A 16,682-nucleotide genomic window follows, 5' to 3' on the forward strand; every position below is an offset into this window, starting at 1 on the left:
TTCACTTCAAAGAGAACCTTGTCCTTCCTCTACTGATGACACATCTGCTTCTTGCCCTGGGAACCCACCTCCAATGCGACATTTAGCTTGCCAGCTCTTCAGGCCTGAAACTTTTGCTTTCTCTGCAGTTATGACAGAGCCTACCAGAACACGAAAAATAATGCAAAACTGGGATATTGTTATATACCTGCAACACAGGTGCTTAATCAATGACAGCTTTTAAGATATGCCCATGGAGTTGGGATAAGAGACATCGGAGACATCAGCTTCCATTTACAGCTACATCTAATGTAGCTTTTTGAGTGGGATTTTTTCCCATGTAAGAAACTGATTCACTGAAAATGCTTTTATTGCCAGCAGCTTCAGAAAGTGTACCCACACTTTCTAAAATAATAAACAAACCAAAATTAAGATGACAACACTGCCCACTTCATATGAAAATGAAAAGTAGACAGAAAGATAAAGGATTTTTTTTTCTTATATAGAAGACAAACCCTTACTGGGTTTTTTTATTACATGATCTTTAAGCATTTTCTTAAGATCACATTATGCATCTGCCTCCCTAATCTCTCCCACATTCGTTGGCTGATTTTAATCAAGACTCACAAACAAGATCAAGTTTCAAACACAGCAAGATTTGTAACAGCCCTGCACAGCTGATCAAACCTAGCAGGCATTCACCCCTCCTGGCACTACCGATGGACATACGAATCCTTGGAGGTTACACAACTTCACAGGCTCTTCCGAAGCCCTTGCCACAATTACTGGAGCCCCAAGCAGGATTCAGGCTATATTTGGGAGGGGATGCCTAGGACATATGCAACAAGATCTGCTGTGGAAGAGGGATGAGGGGGCTGTATTTACATGGTAAATGGCTCACGAAGAGGAACAAATGGTTATATGGTGAAAGAATAGCATTCTGCTCAGTTGTGAGCATCCTGCAGAATTAGTCTCACTGCTCTTCTGCATTCAGCAGGATTACAACTGCACAACTCCCAACAACCCTCATTTTGGATTGAGAGTCAAAATATTCTTAAGTGCCTCTTATCTTCTTCTACTATCCAGGTGTTTTGTTTATTCAGAATATCCTTCCCTCCAGATCTGACAATCCAGCATAACACTTAGCTGGAAAAGGAATCTCCCAGCTGTCCCCATTCCTCTAAAACAGAGAGCTGTGTTGGGAGGAGGCAGGCTGCATTTCTCCTGCTGAGCAGAGAATGCCCTGCTGGGTCACACTGCAGACAAGCAACAAATCCAGCACTGTCCTCATCTCACCAAAGAATAAGAAACAAATCAAACTTTAGCAGAAAAACAATTTACTTAACTGAAACTTCCTCAACAAAAAGACCTGAAGATGAGATGCTAAACAGAGAAAAGCTGGCACAATTTGGTATCTGAAGCTGATAGAACTCAGGACTCCTCTAGCAAAAGAGATGTCAGTCCCATGGTAGTTAAGGCACCTTAAAACATCAGAAGGTTTTCAATCAGGTGGCTTTCAATCCCACAGGGAGAGAAAAACAAGAAGTAATTTTAAGAATACGAATGTGGCCCCTGCACAGGCACTCTGAGAGGTAACTTGAGAGCAACAACAATTTTGTGACACTGCTCATATACATATATTTCATTATTTGTGCTTAAGGAAAATCACTGCAATGAAAGAGGGAAAGTAAATGGGTGCATTTTGCTTTGGTTTATAATGTTATTCACCCAATCATCCTGTGAGCTCTGTAAGGCCATCCAGCTTTACAGTCCATGAAACTGGAAAATATCCTCAAATTAAAGAAAAGTCATTTTATAATTATCAAAGGATTACTTGAACCAAACAAAAAGCAAATCACCTGAGGTAGAATTGTCTAGCCATGAAATTTCAAAAAGACTGGCTATCTACAGTAATTTTCTGTTTGTTGTCACCTCTGAGGGAACAAGATGTGTGGTTTCCATGGAAATGGGACTGAACTTTCCCCACAGGTTTTTAAACCGGCTGTTAACTTCATACCCCTTAGCTGGCTAGGCAGAGACAGAACATTAAAGGTTTGTGGCAATCAAGCCAGGCAACCTGGCTGGTACAAGTTACCCAGCTCTGAAACGACCCAAGAAAAACAGCAAGGAGCTCTGAGTTAGGCAGGGCATGGCTAGAGCTAAGGGTGCTGAAAAGGCAGCCAAACTGGCACACCACATGCAAGAGTCTCTGTTCTTAACACATCTACAGGTAAGAGAGGCAGATGACGGTATCAGAGGAAGCACCCTCAAGGAAGGGAGGTGATAGCAAAACCAGACAGAAAATTAACTTTCTAACACAATCTGAAGTACTAGAAAGCAGGCATTCTTTATTACAGCACTGGACACACTCAGGATATCTCTTCTAATCGAATGTGTGTCCTAAAACTTTACAACAGGGTATGTATTCCATCATGCTCATACATACTTATTACAACGTACTTCCTAGATAATACCACTTTTCCTAGAACTAATTCATGCATTTGCCTCCTGCTGGAAGTCTTTTAATGGTCCTAGAGAGTCATCTAAAGGGGTCTCTGGTGGTAGTATTCACTGAGTGCCACCAATGTTACAGATGACCTTGCCTTGAATTTTTCTTTAGGCATGTGCTGCTGCTTCTTGCTACGTAACTTAGTCAAAAAAGCCACTATGTTCCTCATTATCTGTTTCTCCACTGGTTCCACCTGCATTTATCATCCTGTGTGCATTCTTTTATCTCTTTTTGCTAGCTAGTCTATAAGCTCTATCTAGCAACTTTAGCAGACCTGAAAGTTTCTATTCTCTGTGCTATCTGAGGCAAAATAACTTGTGTCTAACTATGTCACAGAAGTTTTGAAAATGCGAGTTTCTTTTTATTTTGACAACTTGGGAAAAGGGGTGAACTGACTCATAAATCATGAGAAATTACCAATAATGTAAAACTTCACAAAAGCAGATTAATTCAACCCTAATGCCATGAGAAAGTGTTTGCAAAGCATGCAAAAAATGCATGGCTAGCTGAGCTGGCCATCATCCACTTCAGGTAAAACCCTTTTATCAATCCAGGAAGTTGGGGAAAAAAGAAGGGAAACTGGTAGAAAAGGGAGAGTATAGCAGGTCACAAGGTAAAGCTAAATGATAGGAAAATTATTTCCATGTCTTTCACAAACACCTAGACATCACAAAGATCTAGGAGGAGCAGGAGGAGCAGGAGGAGGAGGAGAATGAGTTCAGATAAGGAACACATGATATATGAAAAATATGTACCACAGAAACTACCTTATTTGCATTGCAAAAGGTTAGGCAGAAGGGGATTGCAAGCTGAACCATTTAAGTGAGCTCAAATGGAGACAACAATGGCAAAAAACCCCCCAGGTCTTACAGTAAGAAAGACAGGGATGATTGCTTCAGATTTTACTTTTATTACTTGCAACTGCTTGGTGAGTGCTAGGAATGTTATCTTTAAACTAATTTCTAAGTACGTGATTTATTAGGAATAAACTGGTCACATCTTTAAGTGTAGGTGATTTAACTCATAGCAGCATTTCTGCAAATACAAAACAGAAAGTGACTGAAAATCCAAAAAGGTTTAGGTTAATACAGTTCAGCTAATTTATCAAGCAGTTACAAACTGCAACAGAAAAATTCTCCCCAAAAGCTAGGGGTGGGACAGAAACAGATGCCAAGTATGAACTACTGCTTCCAACAAAGAGAGTACAATGTAAATAACATGGAGAAAACACAATCCTAAAGTGTTGGTGGCAGACACAATGTCTGTAGAAAAGTGTCCCTGCTTTCCAGTAAGAACATCTGAAGCTTCATGTTTTTTCCACAGAATCACAGAATTAACTCGTTTGGAAAAGGCCTTTGAGATCACTGAGGATTATTTTATTGAATAAACAAAGATATCCTTATATACCTTGCGCACACCTCTCCCTAGAAAAAAAGATTAGGAAACCATTCCCTAATTGACCCCAAACAGAGACAGGCAGGTTAGCATTAACACATCACTAAACAGGCAGGATGCAACCTCGCTCAGGTAATGTTAAAAGGACAAGAGAACAATCACATGATCCCTTCCACCAGAAGAGATGCTTGGTCTTAACTCCCAAGTGACAGACATGGCAGGAATAAATACCTCATGTCTGCCAGTACAGTAAGTCTGGGCAATGGTGGCAAGCCACAGTCAGAGTGGCCAGGAGCAGCCACCTGTCTCTGCTGGTCTGGCCACTGGGAGAAGCATAAGTTATTCCAAGTTATCCGTTGCCAAAAGGGAAGTGAAAACTCAGGAACAAAACTGAGAGCCACAGCTGAGTTAAGTTCCTATTAACAGTGACTGGGAAGAGCCTGTTCCGGCAGATACTCAAAATAAATACTCAGCAGATGTTGTTTTAAAAGCTAAAGCAAGAATCACAGATACAGTCTCCATTTGCATTAAATAGGTAGCAGATCAGTGACATCATACATACATGTAAGTCCACCAGTGTTTTGTCAGCATTAATCCTCTGCCTGGCTCTTATTATTTTTCTTTGATTTACTATTTATATCTACAATTCAATGATTCCTTTATCTTCCAAAATATCCTGTAGCTTCAGGAGCATAAACACCACAGAAATCTCTGCTGGCCACAGAATACTTCGAGGCCAGAGACAATGACTGTGGGAAATCAGTTTCCACACTGGCACATGATCTTCAAAAAAACCTGGTTATCTTTAAACTAGTTTCATTAGTATCAAGGGATTAGGCTCTGAGCAATATAAAAAGATGTCAGCTAGCTCCAGAATGGTATTTTCACTATAATACCATAGCACATAATCTGAGACAATGATGAACACAGTCCTTTAGACATAATGTGAACAAACACAATCAATGGCCGTTAGACCCACTAACAACCTCTGTTATTAGAGTAATACTTGAAAAGGTATTAGGCTGCTTCCATATAGATCAGGGGATTCAGTCTCTGCTCAGTTTCAAATCTGAGACATCCTGCTTTAGAGCTGAAAAGCTAAACACACCATTTAGATACGGTTTCTATATTACTACAGGCATGACAAGACAGACAGTGCATAATCAGAGGTAATCATAACAGTAAGGAAGAAGCAAATCAAATATATTAATACTTTATTGACATCATTACTGCAGCATCCAAATAAAGTATGATAGAAAGACTACATCCAGACTAGCAGAACAGTACTCACACTAACTAGCAAGCTACAGTGTTGGGGGCTATCTGAACAGATTTCAAATACATTTTTCATCACTAGTTTAAAGTTAACATAGAGCTACTGAATTAATATAAAGGTTCATGCTACTGTAGCTTGACTCCTACTTACCAGATTCTAAACCCCAGATCTGTGCATGATGCTCTCTGGTCTGCAGTACCATAGTCTGTTCAGCATTGCTTATGGTGAATGTACATACATGATACACAGGCAGGATCAAAACGTAAATAGCTTCATCCATTAGAAAAATGAAAGAAGCCAGCAGGACATGCCAATTAGAGCTTCATCGTGGGAAAATTTATATTTATACCAATAGGTTATACACTTCACTGAGCTTTGGTTAGAAAATACTGAAGTCATGTATTTCTGTACCTGTGTTTTAGATACTACCACCTACAAAGAAAACACAGTTACAAACAAAAATACTGATTTATGAGCTATTTAGATGCCTATAACTAGATGTCACACTGACTTTCAGAAGCCCTGTTCTAGATTTTTAGGTACCTAAGTTGTTTTGTACATCTGGCCCTGTTGCTAGCATTGCTTTTATTATTGCCAGTATTAGAACTAATTGCACCCAGTGTCATACAACAGAGAATATTAACAATTTTTTAAACCTCAATCACAAAAGAAGTATTGACTATTTTATTTCACAAAATACTTCTACTTTGGAAAAAACGTATTAGTCAGGCAACTTGGAGTACAGGCACATCTCATCAATTAGGACCAGCCTGTGGGGATGAACAGCTGGGATGAAGTAGACTTCATGGTCTCCAGTGGAGGTGTGATGTAGAGACTGACTACTCAAAATCCTATTTGTATATCCTTATATACTAAAGAACTGCTCTACTGAGTCTTTTTGTGCATTTGAAACCTTCTTGGATATTAAGCTAAAAAGTTCATTCTCCAGAGAGATCATGCACAGTGAACAGCAGCTTCTTTGGAAGTCAAAACCTGAAGTGAGGATAATTACTGCAAAGCTATAACTACAGCTATGGAGTAGGACGCCAGCATTCACATAGCAAGACACTAGACATGGTGTAACTTCAGTCAGAGACACTTAGATCTCTCTAGAATATAGGGACAAGATACTACAAGACAAAAATGCCAATTTCAGGTATTCATTTGAAAATTACAACAGGCCAAAGTAGTCTCACAAGTAGTGAGACTCTCAAGTAGTTGCCAATCCTGTTAAGAGACATGGTGGTTTTAAGTGTGTTTTGTTTTTTAAGCCAGTAAGATCTAGTCTTTCAAGGTTCTGGTTTTGTTTGCTTTTTCCATCCCACTTTAAACTGCTGAAGCATAAAGGAGCACAATATCAGAATAAGAATTCCCCAGAAAACCTGATAGTTCTATTTTCTCAAAGGCCAGAAGGATTCAATGAGACAGAAGCCTAGCTGCAGATCTTCAAGCAGGTCCACAGTAGCCTAGTTTATGGGAAGAACCATTTTACTCGCCTGCAGATGATGGAGTACATCCAAAAGGAAACAGTAATTCACATACCAAAGAAACATACTGAGGAGCCAAAGCTGAGCAATCTTTCCCATAAAGTCTGTGGAGAATTGCATTCCATTCATTCATCCTGAGCAGGAGGAATGGCTGTGTTCATTAAAAACACTCAGATTCTGAGCACGCCTGAAGCTACAAGAAGTTCTCGCAACCTGTGGCTGGATGGACATGGAGGTACAGGCAAGAAGAGTGAAAGACCCTGGCCCAAAGTCTCTAGCAGGACTTGAAGTCAAACTCTGGCCCATACCAGATGCATTGTTAAGATCAGTGTGGAAACCCAAGGCCACCAGAAGAAAAATGAAGACTCCAAAAATAAATGACCTATCAACCAAGATGAACCACCTACAGGTACAAAAGATGGCCTCATCTCAGGCAAGTGAGCTCAAAGTTTTGGCACCACCGAAGAAAAGAGAGGCATGACTGGGAGAGCTGGCCAAAAGTTGCAGAGCCAGAATGATTAAGTTTCCCTGCAACCTACATATTAATGGTGTAGCAGCCAGTACCAGTGGAAATGCTAGCAGAGGCAACCAGGATTCTTGGAGAAGAATTGTCTCCCTGGCAGATGGGATGGAACACATAATTCTGGGTAGATATCTTTCAAAGTCCTGAACAGGTGACCAAAAAGGTGCTTCTGAGTCAGGAAGCTCTTCTGAAAGTTCCCTTCTAACAGGCAAATACAATCAGGGGAAAGTAAGGCTTCCTCTGGGTTTTGGGGTTTCTTTGGTTGTTTTATAAACTATCTCCAGCTCACGTTCAAATGAGAATGAATTCCACAGAGCCCAAGGGAAACTGCCACGATGACAAAGATGAACACATGAAGGGAACAGTGTTCTTCAGATACCCCAGGACTAAGTCACCTGCTCAGGACAGCTGATGACCCACAACTCCACAGCAATCCACAGATGACAGAGGCACTTCATCTTGCCAAGGCCATGCAAGAGGAACTGAGTACCACACAATACACTTTAGCAGGGGACAGCAACTAAAACAAAGAGGTACTGTTAGAGCAAGATGTGTATGATCTTGATTGCTTACAGCGCACAAGTATCTACACCTGTCCATGTGCTCAATATGAGCAGGTGCTCCAAGTACACGCTCTTTCAACACACAATTCCTTACACAGGCCTAGAATATCAGACACTGCAGGTTACCCAAATCACGTGTTCTGCATACAAGCACATTTAGTTCTAAACTGATTGAACCAGTCCATTTCACCGCAACATAGGGCTCACAGCCATCTTCATTAAGCAGAGCTCAGAAGAATACATTATCCGACTCAGTTTTAAATAATTAATGCCTGTTGAGTGGCTTTTCAACACTTATTACACAACCCATACTAAGATTTTTAAAAGCATTGTTATAATTAACTCCTAACACATTTTTTTAAGGTAACAAGGCAAACCAGATATGAGCAAGGCTCCTCCTTGCCCTGTGGCAAGGCGTTAGGGAATCCATGTGGGTGAAAGTCATCATGAATGAAAGCCACAGGAAACCAAACTCCAGTGCTGCTTCACTGAACTACTATTATTTTTATCAGTTCTGTACTGCTTAAAAGTGTACATGCTATTTCCTTCATAAACCTCATATATACATTTCATCAGTTTAGCCCACTAATTTATACTCACTAATTTAAAAAAAAAAAAGCTGCAGGTTTGAAGCCTGAGCCCCACAAATTCTGAAAACTTTTCATATGCTACTCAAATTAGGAGTTGGGAGCTGTGAGGAGCTGTGAAAAATGTGGAAATAAAGACTGGAGATATGTGCTGGCTTGCACAGTCAGACATAAGCAGAGGTGTGCTTAGTAACTAAACTTCTGTTTCCATATTTAAAGAAAAATGAAGATACCCACAAGTGAAGAGGGTATTCTCAATATTGTCAGTACCATGTGCTCCAGAGACTGACATCACAGATGAATTTTTTAAGGTTTCATTCTAACAGCAACGTAAGAATCTCTTAGAAGCTTTTATTAGTCCTAAAGTAACAAGAAGGACTCAACTCTCACTTGTTAAAAATACAAAGAACTGTGTCCTTCCTGGATTCTTATGAAACACCTACTAAAATCTCAACTACCACTGCCTATTGCTCACTTTCATACTGAACTGAAGAAACACAGTTCAAGAGGAAAGGAACTGTTGCCTCCACAGCTCTACATTTTAGACCAAAAGATATTATACTATAAATTTCATCAAGACTTCAAAGCTGTCAAAGGCAGTGATGGAATCAGCATCACCAGGAATATGTAATGCTATTATTTCTAAAAATTGTTGTTCTGAAGTAATGTTTTTTGGAATTATCAACATCTTTGTCAGGACAGAAGAAAACTACTTCCAGCATCAAGATTCCCCTGAAAGCATGGGAGATGTGCACTTTGTGAAACCATGAAAGCAGTGACTGACATTAGTTGACCTTTTTCACACAGATCTACAGCATAATGTTCAGCAAGAATCATAATGAAAACACTGTTTTCAAAGTTAATATTGTTTAATCTTATCAGCCTGACAGTACAAAAACACAGCCCAAGAACGAGTATCTTGTAACTGGAATAAAGCAAAAGCTGAGGATTATCAAAACTAATGTAGGACTTAAACACAGGCATGCATCTATAGAAACCACATCTCATACAGCCAAACACAAGCATGGATGAGAAGCCAGTGCTTCCCACAGTACAAAATCTGAGAGAGAGATCTAGCCAGAAGATCAAACAGCAAATCTCCATAATTTCAAACTCCTTACTAATAGATGTGTCCAGTACACAAAGGCCCTGTTATATCAGGGCCCATGATAGCACTGTACTGATAATAAAACATAGTACCTAGGATGTCAGGGAAGGCCTTTAGGCAACAAAAACAGAACAAAAAAAGAAATCAGGTGCAAAACTGAACTCCTGCCCCAGTACTCAGATAGCAGTTTTCACAAAGAGCAGTATTAGAAGATTGTCCCTGTAAAAAAATGCGAAAAAAAAAAAAGAAAAAGAAAAGGATTCATCTTATACTTGATTCCTCAATCAGGTTGCAATTCTACATTTTGATATCAGTGATCTGTTACAACCCAACATCATGGTGACTTTCATTTGAATAAGTATGTGCACAGAAAGTCACTGTCCATACCAGTAGGACAGTGACAAAAAAACCTAGAGCCCTACCACAAACAACCGACCTTGAGACAGAGCCTCCAAGAGAATTTTACCTAGCAGCAAAAGCATTTTTGTGAGTAAGTCTTTCTGTTACAGACAAAACATAGTTGCTTTCCAAGCAGTATTTAACTTGACAACAACTTGACAGTTGTTTTTAAACTCCTCCTCAGACTGATTCTTCTATCATACCCGTCCTGGGTTGCAGTGTATTCTATTACCATCCTCATGAGCTGTTGAAATCAGGTGGGGCAGCTTCCTTGCTTCCTGCCTCCAGACTATCTTTTGTTAATGAGGCCAGCAATGCCCTGCCACATGACTCATCATCCCATTATGAGATGCTCCACCCAGAGGGAGGAACCAAGCATTCCATCCTGGCTATAATCTGAGATTCTGAGCACCTGCGATAACCTTTCCACTAGATTCCCAGAGGACAGGAGCTACATAGCCACCTTCTGAGGAAGAGCAGCCCCTTTTTATAGGATCACTGCTTTGACAGAACCACATCCATCACTTCAGGAGGACTGCAGCCACCATTTTATCGGACTGGCACCACCACCCTGACTAACAGGGTGCCAGGTTGTATCCTGACTCTGTCAATTTAACCCAGTGTTGTCTGCCTTTATTTTTTTTTCTTTTATTTCCCTATTAAATTGTTATTCTGACTTGATGCCTCCCACTAGTTTGTTTTCAAACTAGTACAATACCTCACCCTTGACCTGCATCTTCTCTCTTTCCCTAGGCAAATAAATGTACATTTTGTTATTCATTAGGCACTGTCCACCACCACCACTTCCCTAAATGAGCACATCAATGCTCCCCCAAATAGTCACCGAATCTTTGAAACCTATCCCTAGAAGTACTGTCCTGTACTCAATGAATCAAGTTTTATGAACACAAAAGTTCCACTGTTTTACTGTAAAAATGAAATTAAACAAAAAGCACACCCTAGATGTACTTAAAGGAGTACAAAAGCAATGCAGATGTAATTTTAAGTCATTACGGTACAGATGCATACTTCTGTCTACTAAATAAAAATGATATTAAAAAGCTACATGAAAAAATACTATTTTGTCAAAACTGTGCATCTGCTTTAGTAAGGCATGAAGTGATTTGAAGAACCAGGACCACCTGAGCTGACAGAAGTACTCCTCTACCTGTTCAGTGTTCTCCTCAGTCTTCCTGAGTGGAAAAAAAGTTTGGAGGAGGGGATACAAAGAAAAATTAACACACACTAGGAAATGCAGGATGTATTATAAGGGTGGACAGTCTAATACTTCTTACTGTACTAGTCTGTCACATTATCTAAGAAAAAATGAACATTTCCAGCCATTGTACAAATAACATTCCAAACAAGACCACTGTTACTGCTCACTTTTATGTTCCTAAACAGCTCAATTTGCCATAGCAAACATAATTATAGCATGCAGCAATGATAGACAGAATTTTGCTCCCCAAAATTATTAGTATTATTATACATATTACTATACATATATATATACACACATTATGCAGCTTGTGACATACAAAAATGAAACATCAAAACTTACAGTATTCATTAAAATCCTTCTTAATATCTTCCCTAGAGTTGACAAAGGCTTTTCCTCTCTCAGTTCCAACTACAAAAACAGTTCTTTCATATACACCAATACAGGCAATTTCTGCCTTGGACTTGGCAAGTTCTTTACACTATAAAAAGAAAAGGCTTTTATTAGCATAGTTAAGATACAGTTAATAAAAATGTATGTGATATCATGTAAAACAACTACTATACTGCTGCCAACATCCACCCTTCAAGAAAGGTACTGTGAGCAACACAACATCAGCCAGCAGCAAAGCACAATTTACACATCTGGAAAGCTTCATCAGAAATATTAAAAGCACTGTAGATGCATTAGCAAAATTAAGGCTTTGTATAGACTCAGAGATGCATTGGTTTTAATTAAAATGATTTATGACATTAATCCATGTTAAATTATCACTTCCATGTTAATCATACTGTCTTACTCCAACTTTCAACAAAGAAAAAGTGACACAAAGGCTTTAAGAGCCAAATATATCCAATGGAATAAAAGACTTGCAATCTATTGTCTTGTAACTGTTCCACTCAAAGTCTCATTGCTAAAAAGAAAATGTTTGTTCTTGCTTATCATTAAAAAACTCCAATTTTAAAGAACCAAATTTTGACAGTGCCCCAACTTCAAGGAAACAGGACAGTCATTTCCACTCACAGCCCCAGCCAACCATAAACCCCACCACACAATTAAATAACTTCTACAAAACAGGTGATATGCCAACAAAAAGAAGTATTTTCTGAACAAGTTTTGTTGAGTTGGTACAGCAGCTAAGGACAAGGCATTAGCCTCAAAATGATTTATTCACTCTACATTTCATATGACAAAGACCAGAATACACTCTTGCCGTTCAACCATGCTGTACCTAAGCAATCAACAAATATTTCTCATTTTTTTATTTGACAAAATAATTTTTAAAACAACCACACCACAAGAAACAAGATTACTGTTAGCATGAATTATCCCAAGCAAAGAGAGAGTTACAGCTGGTCGGACAACACACAATATGGTAAAGATACAACAATCCACCTTCCCTGCTGCCCAGTGGGAAGCAATATACTGGAGTAATCCTGCAAATACCAAGACACATTTATGACACAGAAGCTTAACTTCTCTACTAACCACTGACTCAAGTCCTGATATGAGGAACGTAACCACCATTCTGCTTTCCAAGGATTCCTCATCATGGATGGATGTTGCTGGTGCAGTAGTTTGAGCCATTTTCCTCCTGTAAGACGAAAGGAAAAAACCTTTTCAGATACATACAACAGTGCAAGAAAATGAAAACCTCTCTTATGCAAGCAAAGAAAAAAATAAATTCAAAATCCCATAGAACACAGCTCACAACACACAAGCAACCAAATAAACAGGTAAACTAACAGGAGAAAGTGCTTGCTCTTCTATTCTTTCATGCTTCCTGCTGTTTCATCCAAAGCTGGAGCTAAATATTCAAAAGTTAAAATGCTGTAGCATGATCAGGCCACTATGGGGAGAAATAAGATGGAGTTGAGTTGCAGGCTGTAGGATCTGCCTGCAGAGGCACGTGGCAGCACAAAGGAGCACACGGCAGGACCCTGGGAGGAGGAGATGTCATGCGGCAGACCCCCACAGAGAGGAGCCTGCCAGGAGCTGACCGGATGCGTGAACAGCGAGTGATCCTCCCACAGAAAGACCTTTAGAAAGTGTGTTGCTGAGGTGGCAACACAGGATAGGTCACGTTAGTAGTGAGAACTACCACATAATGAAATACTGTGCCTTGGAAAAGTGTATAAAACCAGCTCATTCCTCTGAATAAATGATTCAGATTCCCTGCTGGTCTGGGTCTGTGCCTCAATCACCGACAAATGGTGTCCCTGTGTGAGGAATTTATTACACGCCTAACTGCGTGTCCATTGGTGAGCCCTGTGGGACTTGAAGTGCTGCTGAAAGAAGCCGGGAAGCTGGCCAGCGATTGATCCCTGCAAGTTGTAGGTGAGCCATGGGGAACGACGGGGGATGGTGTATCCCACTAACAGAATGTCACAGAGACATTGGAACGGATTTTAAAGAAACATGGCAGGAAAGTTGAGTCTACAGGTTTGAACAAACTCTTGTTCTGGGCAAAAGACTGTGACTGAACTTTAGATAGGACTAATATTTTTGATCCTTGGACATGGGACGCTTCAGATGCGTTGTGGAACCGAGTTGCGCAAGGCGATGCAGCGCTGATGGAGCTTTTGTGTCCGTGGAGGACAGTGTGTAAGGCGCTCATGGTGCCTGCAGCACCCAGAGACCGGATAAAGAAAGACGCTTGTGCCACCGCAGCAGCTGTGCCGACCCCTTCTGTGCTGCCAGTGAACCGTAAGTCTGTTGGGGCTGAGGGAGGAGAACCAGAAGGGGCCCCTCATCCCCCGACCCGTTTGACCCTGGAGGGGAACCGGACGGTACCGTAGAAGAGCTCACGCCGCCACGTGCCATGCAGCATCAGCTGGAGCTGGGTCGCGGCGAGTGGCTGGAGCTGGGGGGGCCCTTCCTGGTAGCGTGTTCCCTCTCTGCCCTCTGCAAGAGTGCAGCGGCGGCGGCGGCAGACGCGGCGGGGGGAGAGCGTGCAGGGCCACGGGGGCGCGGCACCGGTGAGCGCGCAGCACCGGCCAGCACATGGCAGCGAGCACATGGCAGAGCTGGGAAGCAGTGGTGAGCACATGGCAGAGCTGCGCTGCACCAGCGAGCACATGGCAGAGCTGGGAAGCAGCGGCCAGCACATGGCAGAGCTGGGAAGTGCTGGTGGGTGAACACCCTGCCAGCAACACAGCGAATCTGGTGGCGTGAGCGCGGCTCTCTGCATATGGGAAGGGAGGAGAGGAGCTGGCGGGACCCGCACGGCCGCCCGACCTGTGCTGCTACAGCCAGGCTCCCGTTCCCTGCGGACCCTCGGGAGCTGATACTGTGCTGGAGAAAAGGACTGAGTGGACCGATGGCCCCTTCCTCGGGGGTGGAAGGTGGCTGCAGCATTCAGCATTTGCACTGGCTTGTGCGGGGGTGGCTGCGGGCTAGGTATGTCGTTCCTGCAGCTGGTCCATAGAACTCTTCTGGTTTTGTTACTCAAAATGTTGCCACAATCCTGGACCCTATCTCAAAAATTGCTTTTTTACCACACCACCTTGTCAATTAGAACCGCATTGTTCTAATTGCTTTTTGTTAGGGATGTTCCTGTAATAATCATAATTTGTAAGCTATATTTTCAAGCAGAAATTAACTGATACGTTTTTTCGAAGTACTCTTTTCCTACTTGAAGAAACTGGAAGAACAGCTCCCACGTTGCTGCTTCCCTGATGTGGAAAAGGTTACCACTGGAATGAAAGACGGCAACCCTCTCATCCTGCAGCAGCTTCTGACTCAGGGCTTGTTACCTTTTGAAACCACTTAGAGAGTTAATATTATTATAATTGTAATGTCCAAGGCCTGGATTTGTATACATTCTGTGAAATGGTGAAGTATTTAAGCAGTTGAGGATAAATAATAAACCTTGCTTATTTTTACTCAGTGCACACTTGTTGTTCTATTAGATGTATTATTTTACTGTTCATAGTAAGGAAACTGCATGTTATGTTACACATTTTCCTGAATTTGGTTGGTTGAAATATGTTCGTTACGATTGCTACCCCTTCCACATATATTTTTGCTTCCCCCCATAAAAGTGAACGTGCAGAACGGACCTATAGTGCTCTCAAGTTCAAATTGTTAAAAAAAAAGGGGGGGGGGGGGGGGGGTGTGCAAAAATGGGGCATACCCCCACAAAAGACTGCAAAAAGTTTTATATGTTCTTAATTTTTCAATCGCATTCAGAATGATCACAGGCTCACTTAGAAAAAGCTGAAGTACTTGTTAGGATCTTGAAAGTGGAAAATGGGAAGGCCCCTTTCCATTGATAAACTGGGGGCGAGGATGTGCTTGTGTTGCCACAGATTCTGGTCCAAGATGGGTACCTGCAAGAGTGGTCTGACCAGCCTTGGATACTTCAGCTTCATAATCAGCTTGTGGAAAAGATAAACTCTTCTGAAGTCATGTTCCTCCTAACTGATATTAATAAAGTTTTTAGGCAATTTTTTAAGTATTTCAGGGAAACCTCTCAGTCAAGGCTTGAGGCTCTGGCCAAGCCCTAGCCCTGGCTGACTGGAGATTATACCATCAGACCCAGGTGTTTCTGCCCTAAAGGTGTAATCAAGTCACTTTGACTTGTTGATTTGATCTTATAAAAGCTGGACCCTCTTTCGAGGTAAACTTGGAAGTCTTGCCCAAGAAAGACTCTCTCCAAGTCTTCACTGTGAAACAGGACCTCCCAGCAATTGCAGACTGGGTGGTGGTAAAAAGTTTTAGACAACTTTACGTTGTTTCTCAGAGTTCTATCTGTTTAATCACTGTCTTCATACATAAGACTAGTTATTGAGTGTTTTCATCTATCCCCCTGTCCATAAGAAAGATACTGCTTTTGTGATGGAGCTTATTTGGTTCAGGCAGTGGGCCAAAGATGTTCTCATGTTAAATATGTTTTGTTTCATGATTCTTGTTTGTATAAAACAAAAAAGGGGGAATTATGGGGAGAAATAAGATGGAGTTGAGTTGCAGGCTGTAGGATCTGCCTGCAGAGGCACATGGCAGCACAAAAGAGCACATGGCAGCACAAAGGAGCACAGGGCTGTCTCCGCCAGACCCTGGGAGGAGGAGATGTCATGCGGCAGACCCCCACAGAGAGGAGCCTGCCGGGAGCTGACCGGACGGGTGAACAGCGAGTGATCATCCCACAGAAAGACCTTTAGAAAGTGTGTTGCTGAGGTGGCAACACAGGATAGGTCACGTTAGTAGTGAGAACTACCACATAATGAAATACTGTGCCTTGGAAAAGTGTATAAAACCAGCTCACTCCTTTGAATAAACAATTCAGATTCCCTGCCGGTCTGGGTCTGTGCCTCAATCACTGACAGGCCACAAGCCCTCTGTGCCTAGAAAAATGCATGTTAATTGATTAGCTGAATTTACATTGATTTTTTCTTTATAAGCATGTTTGCAATTCCAGCAATCTATATAAACACAGCAATGGCATTAACAAACATTAACTGGCATTAACAAACAAATGGCAAATTGTAATTATGACGCAGGTATTAGAACAACCTTCCCTATAATTATGATGGCCTAGCTCAAAACAATCAATCACCACCCTGCCCCAAAATCACAGCTTTAAAGACTATAGTAACAGTAACCACAAGGTGACATTCTTACTTGCATATTTTTCAG

The 16,682-nt window shown here is 41.3% G+C and overlaps 1 protein-coding gene across 1 annotated transcript in view; it reads right to left on the minus strand.

Annotated features, from left to right (window-relative positions):
• GTF2I (general transcription factor IIi) overlaps positions 1 to 16,682 on the minus strand; it is a 78,593-nt gene that overhangs the window by 46,271 nt on the left and 15,640 nt on the right. The window contains exons 3-4 of the mRNA XM_042026582.1: positions 12,534 to 12,639; positions 11,388 to 11,526 (exon numbers count right to left, since the gene is read on the minus strand). Of these exons, the coding sequence (XP_041882516.1) occupies positions 11,388 to 11,526; positions 12,534 to 12,639 (245 nt within the window). The remainder of the gene's footprint in view (positions 1 to 11,387; positions 11,527 to 12,533; positions 12,640 to 16,682) is intronic.

Source organism: Corvus kubaryi, unplaced genomic scaffold (assembly GCF_017639235.1).
Source record: "Corvus kubaryi isolate FWS band 111438036 unplaced genomic scaffold, C.kubaryi_AGA036_p1.0 37284, whole genome shotgun sequence".
Lineage (NCBI taxonomy): Eukaryota > Metazoa > Chordata > Aves > Passeriformes > Corvidae > Corvus > Corvus kubaryi.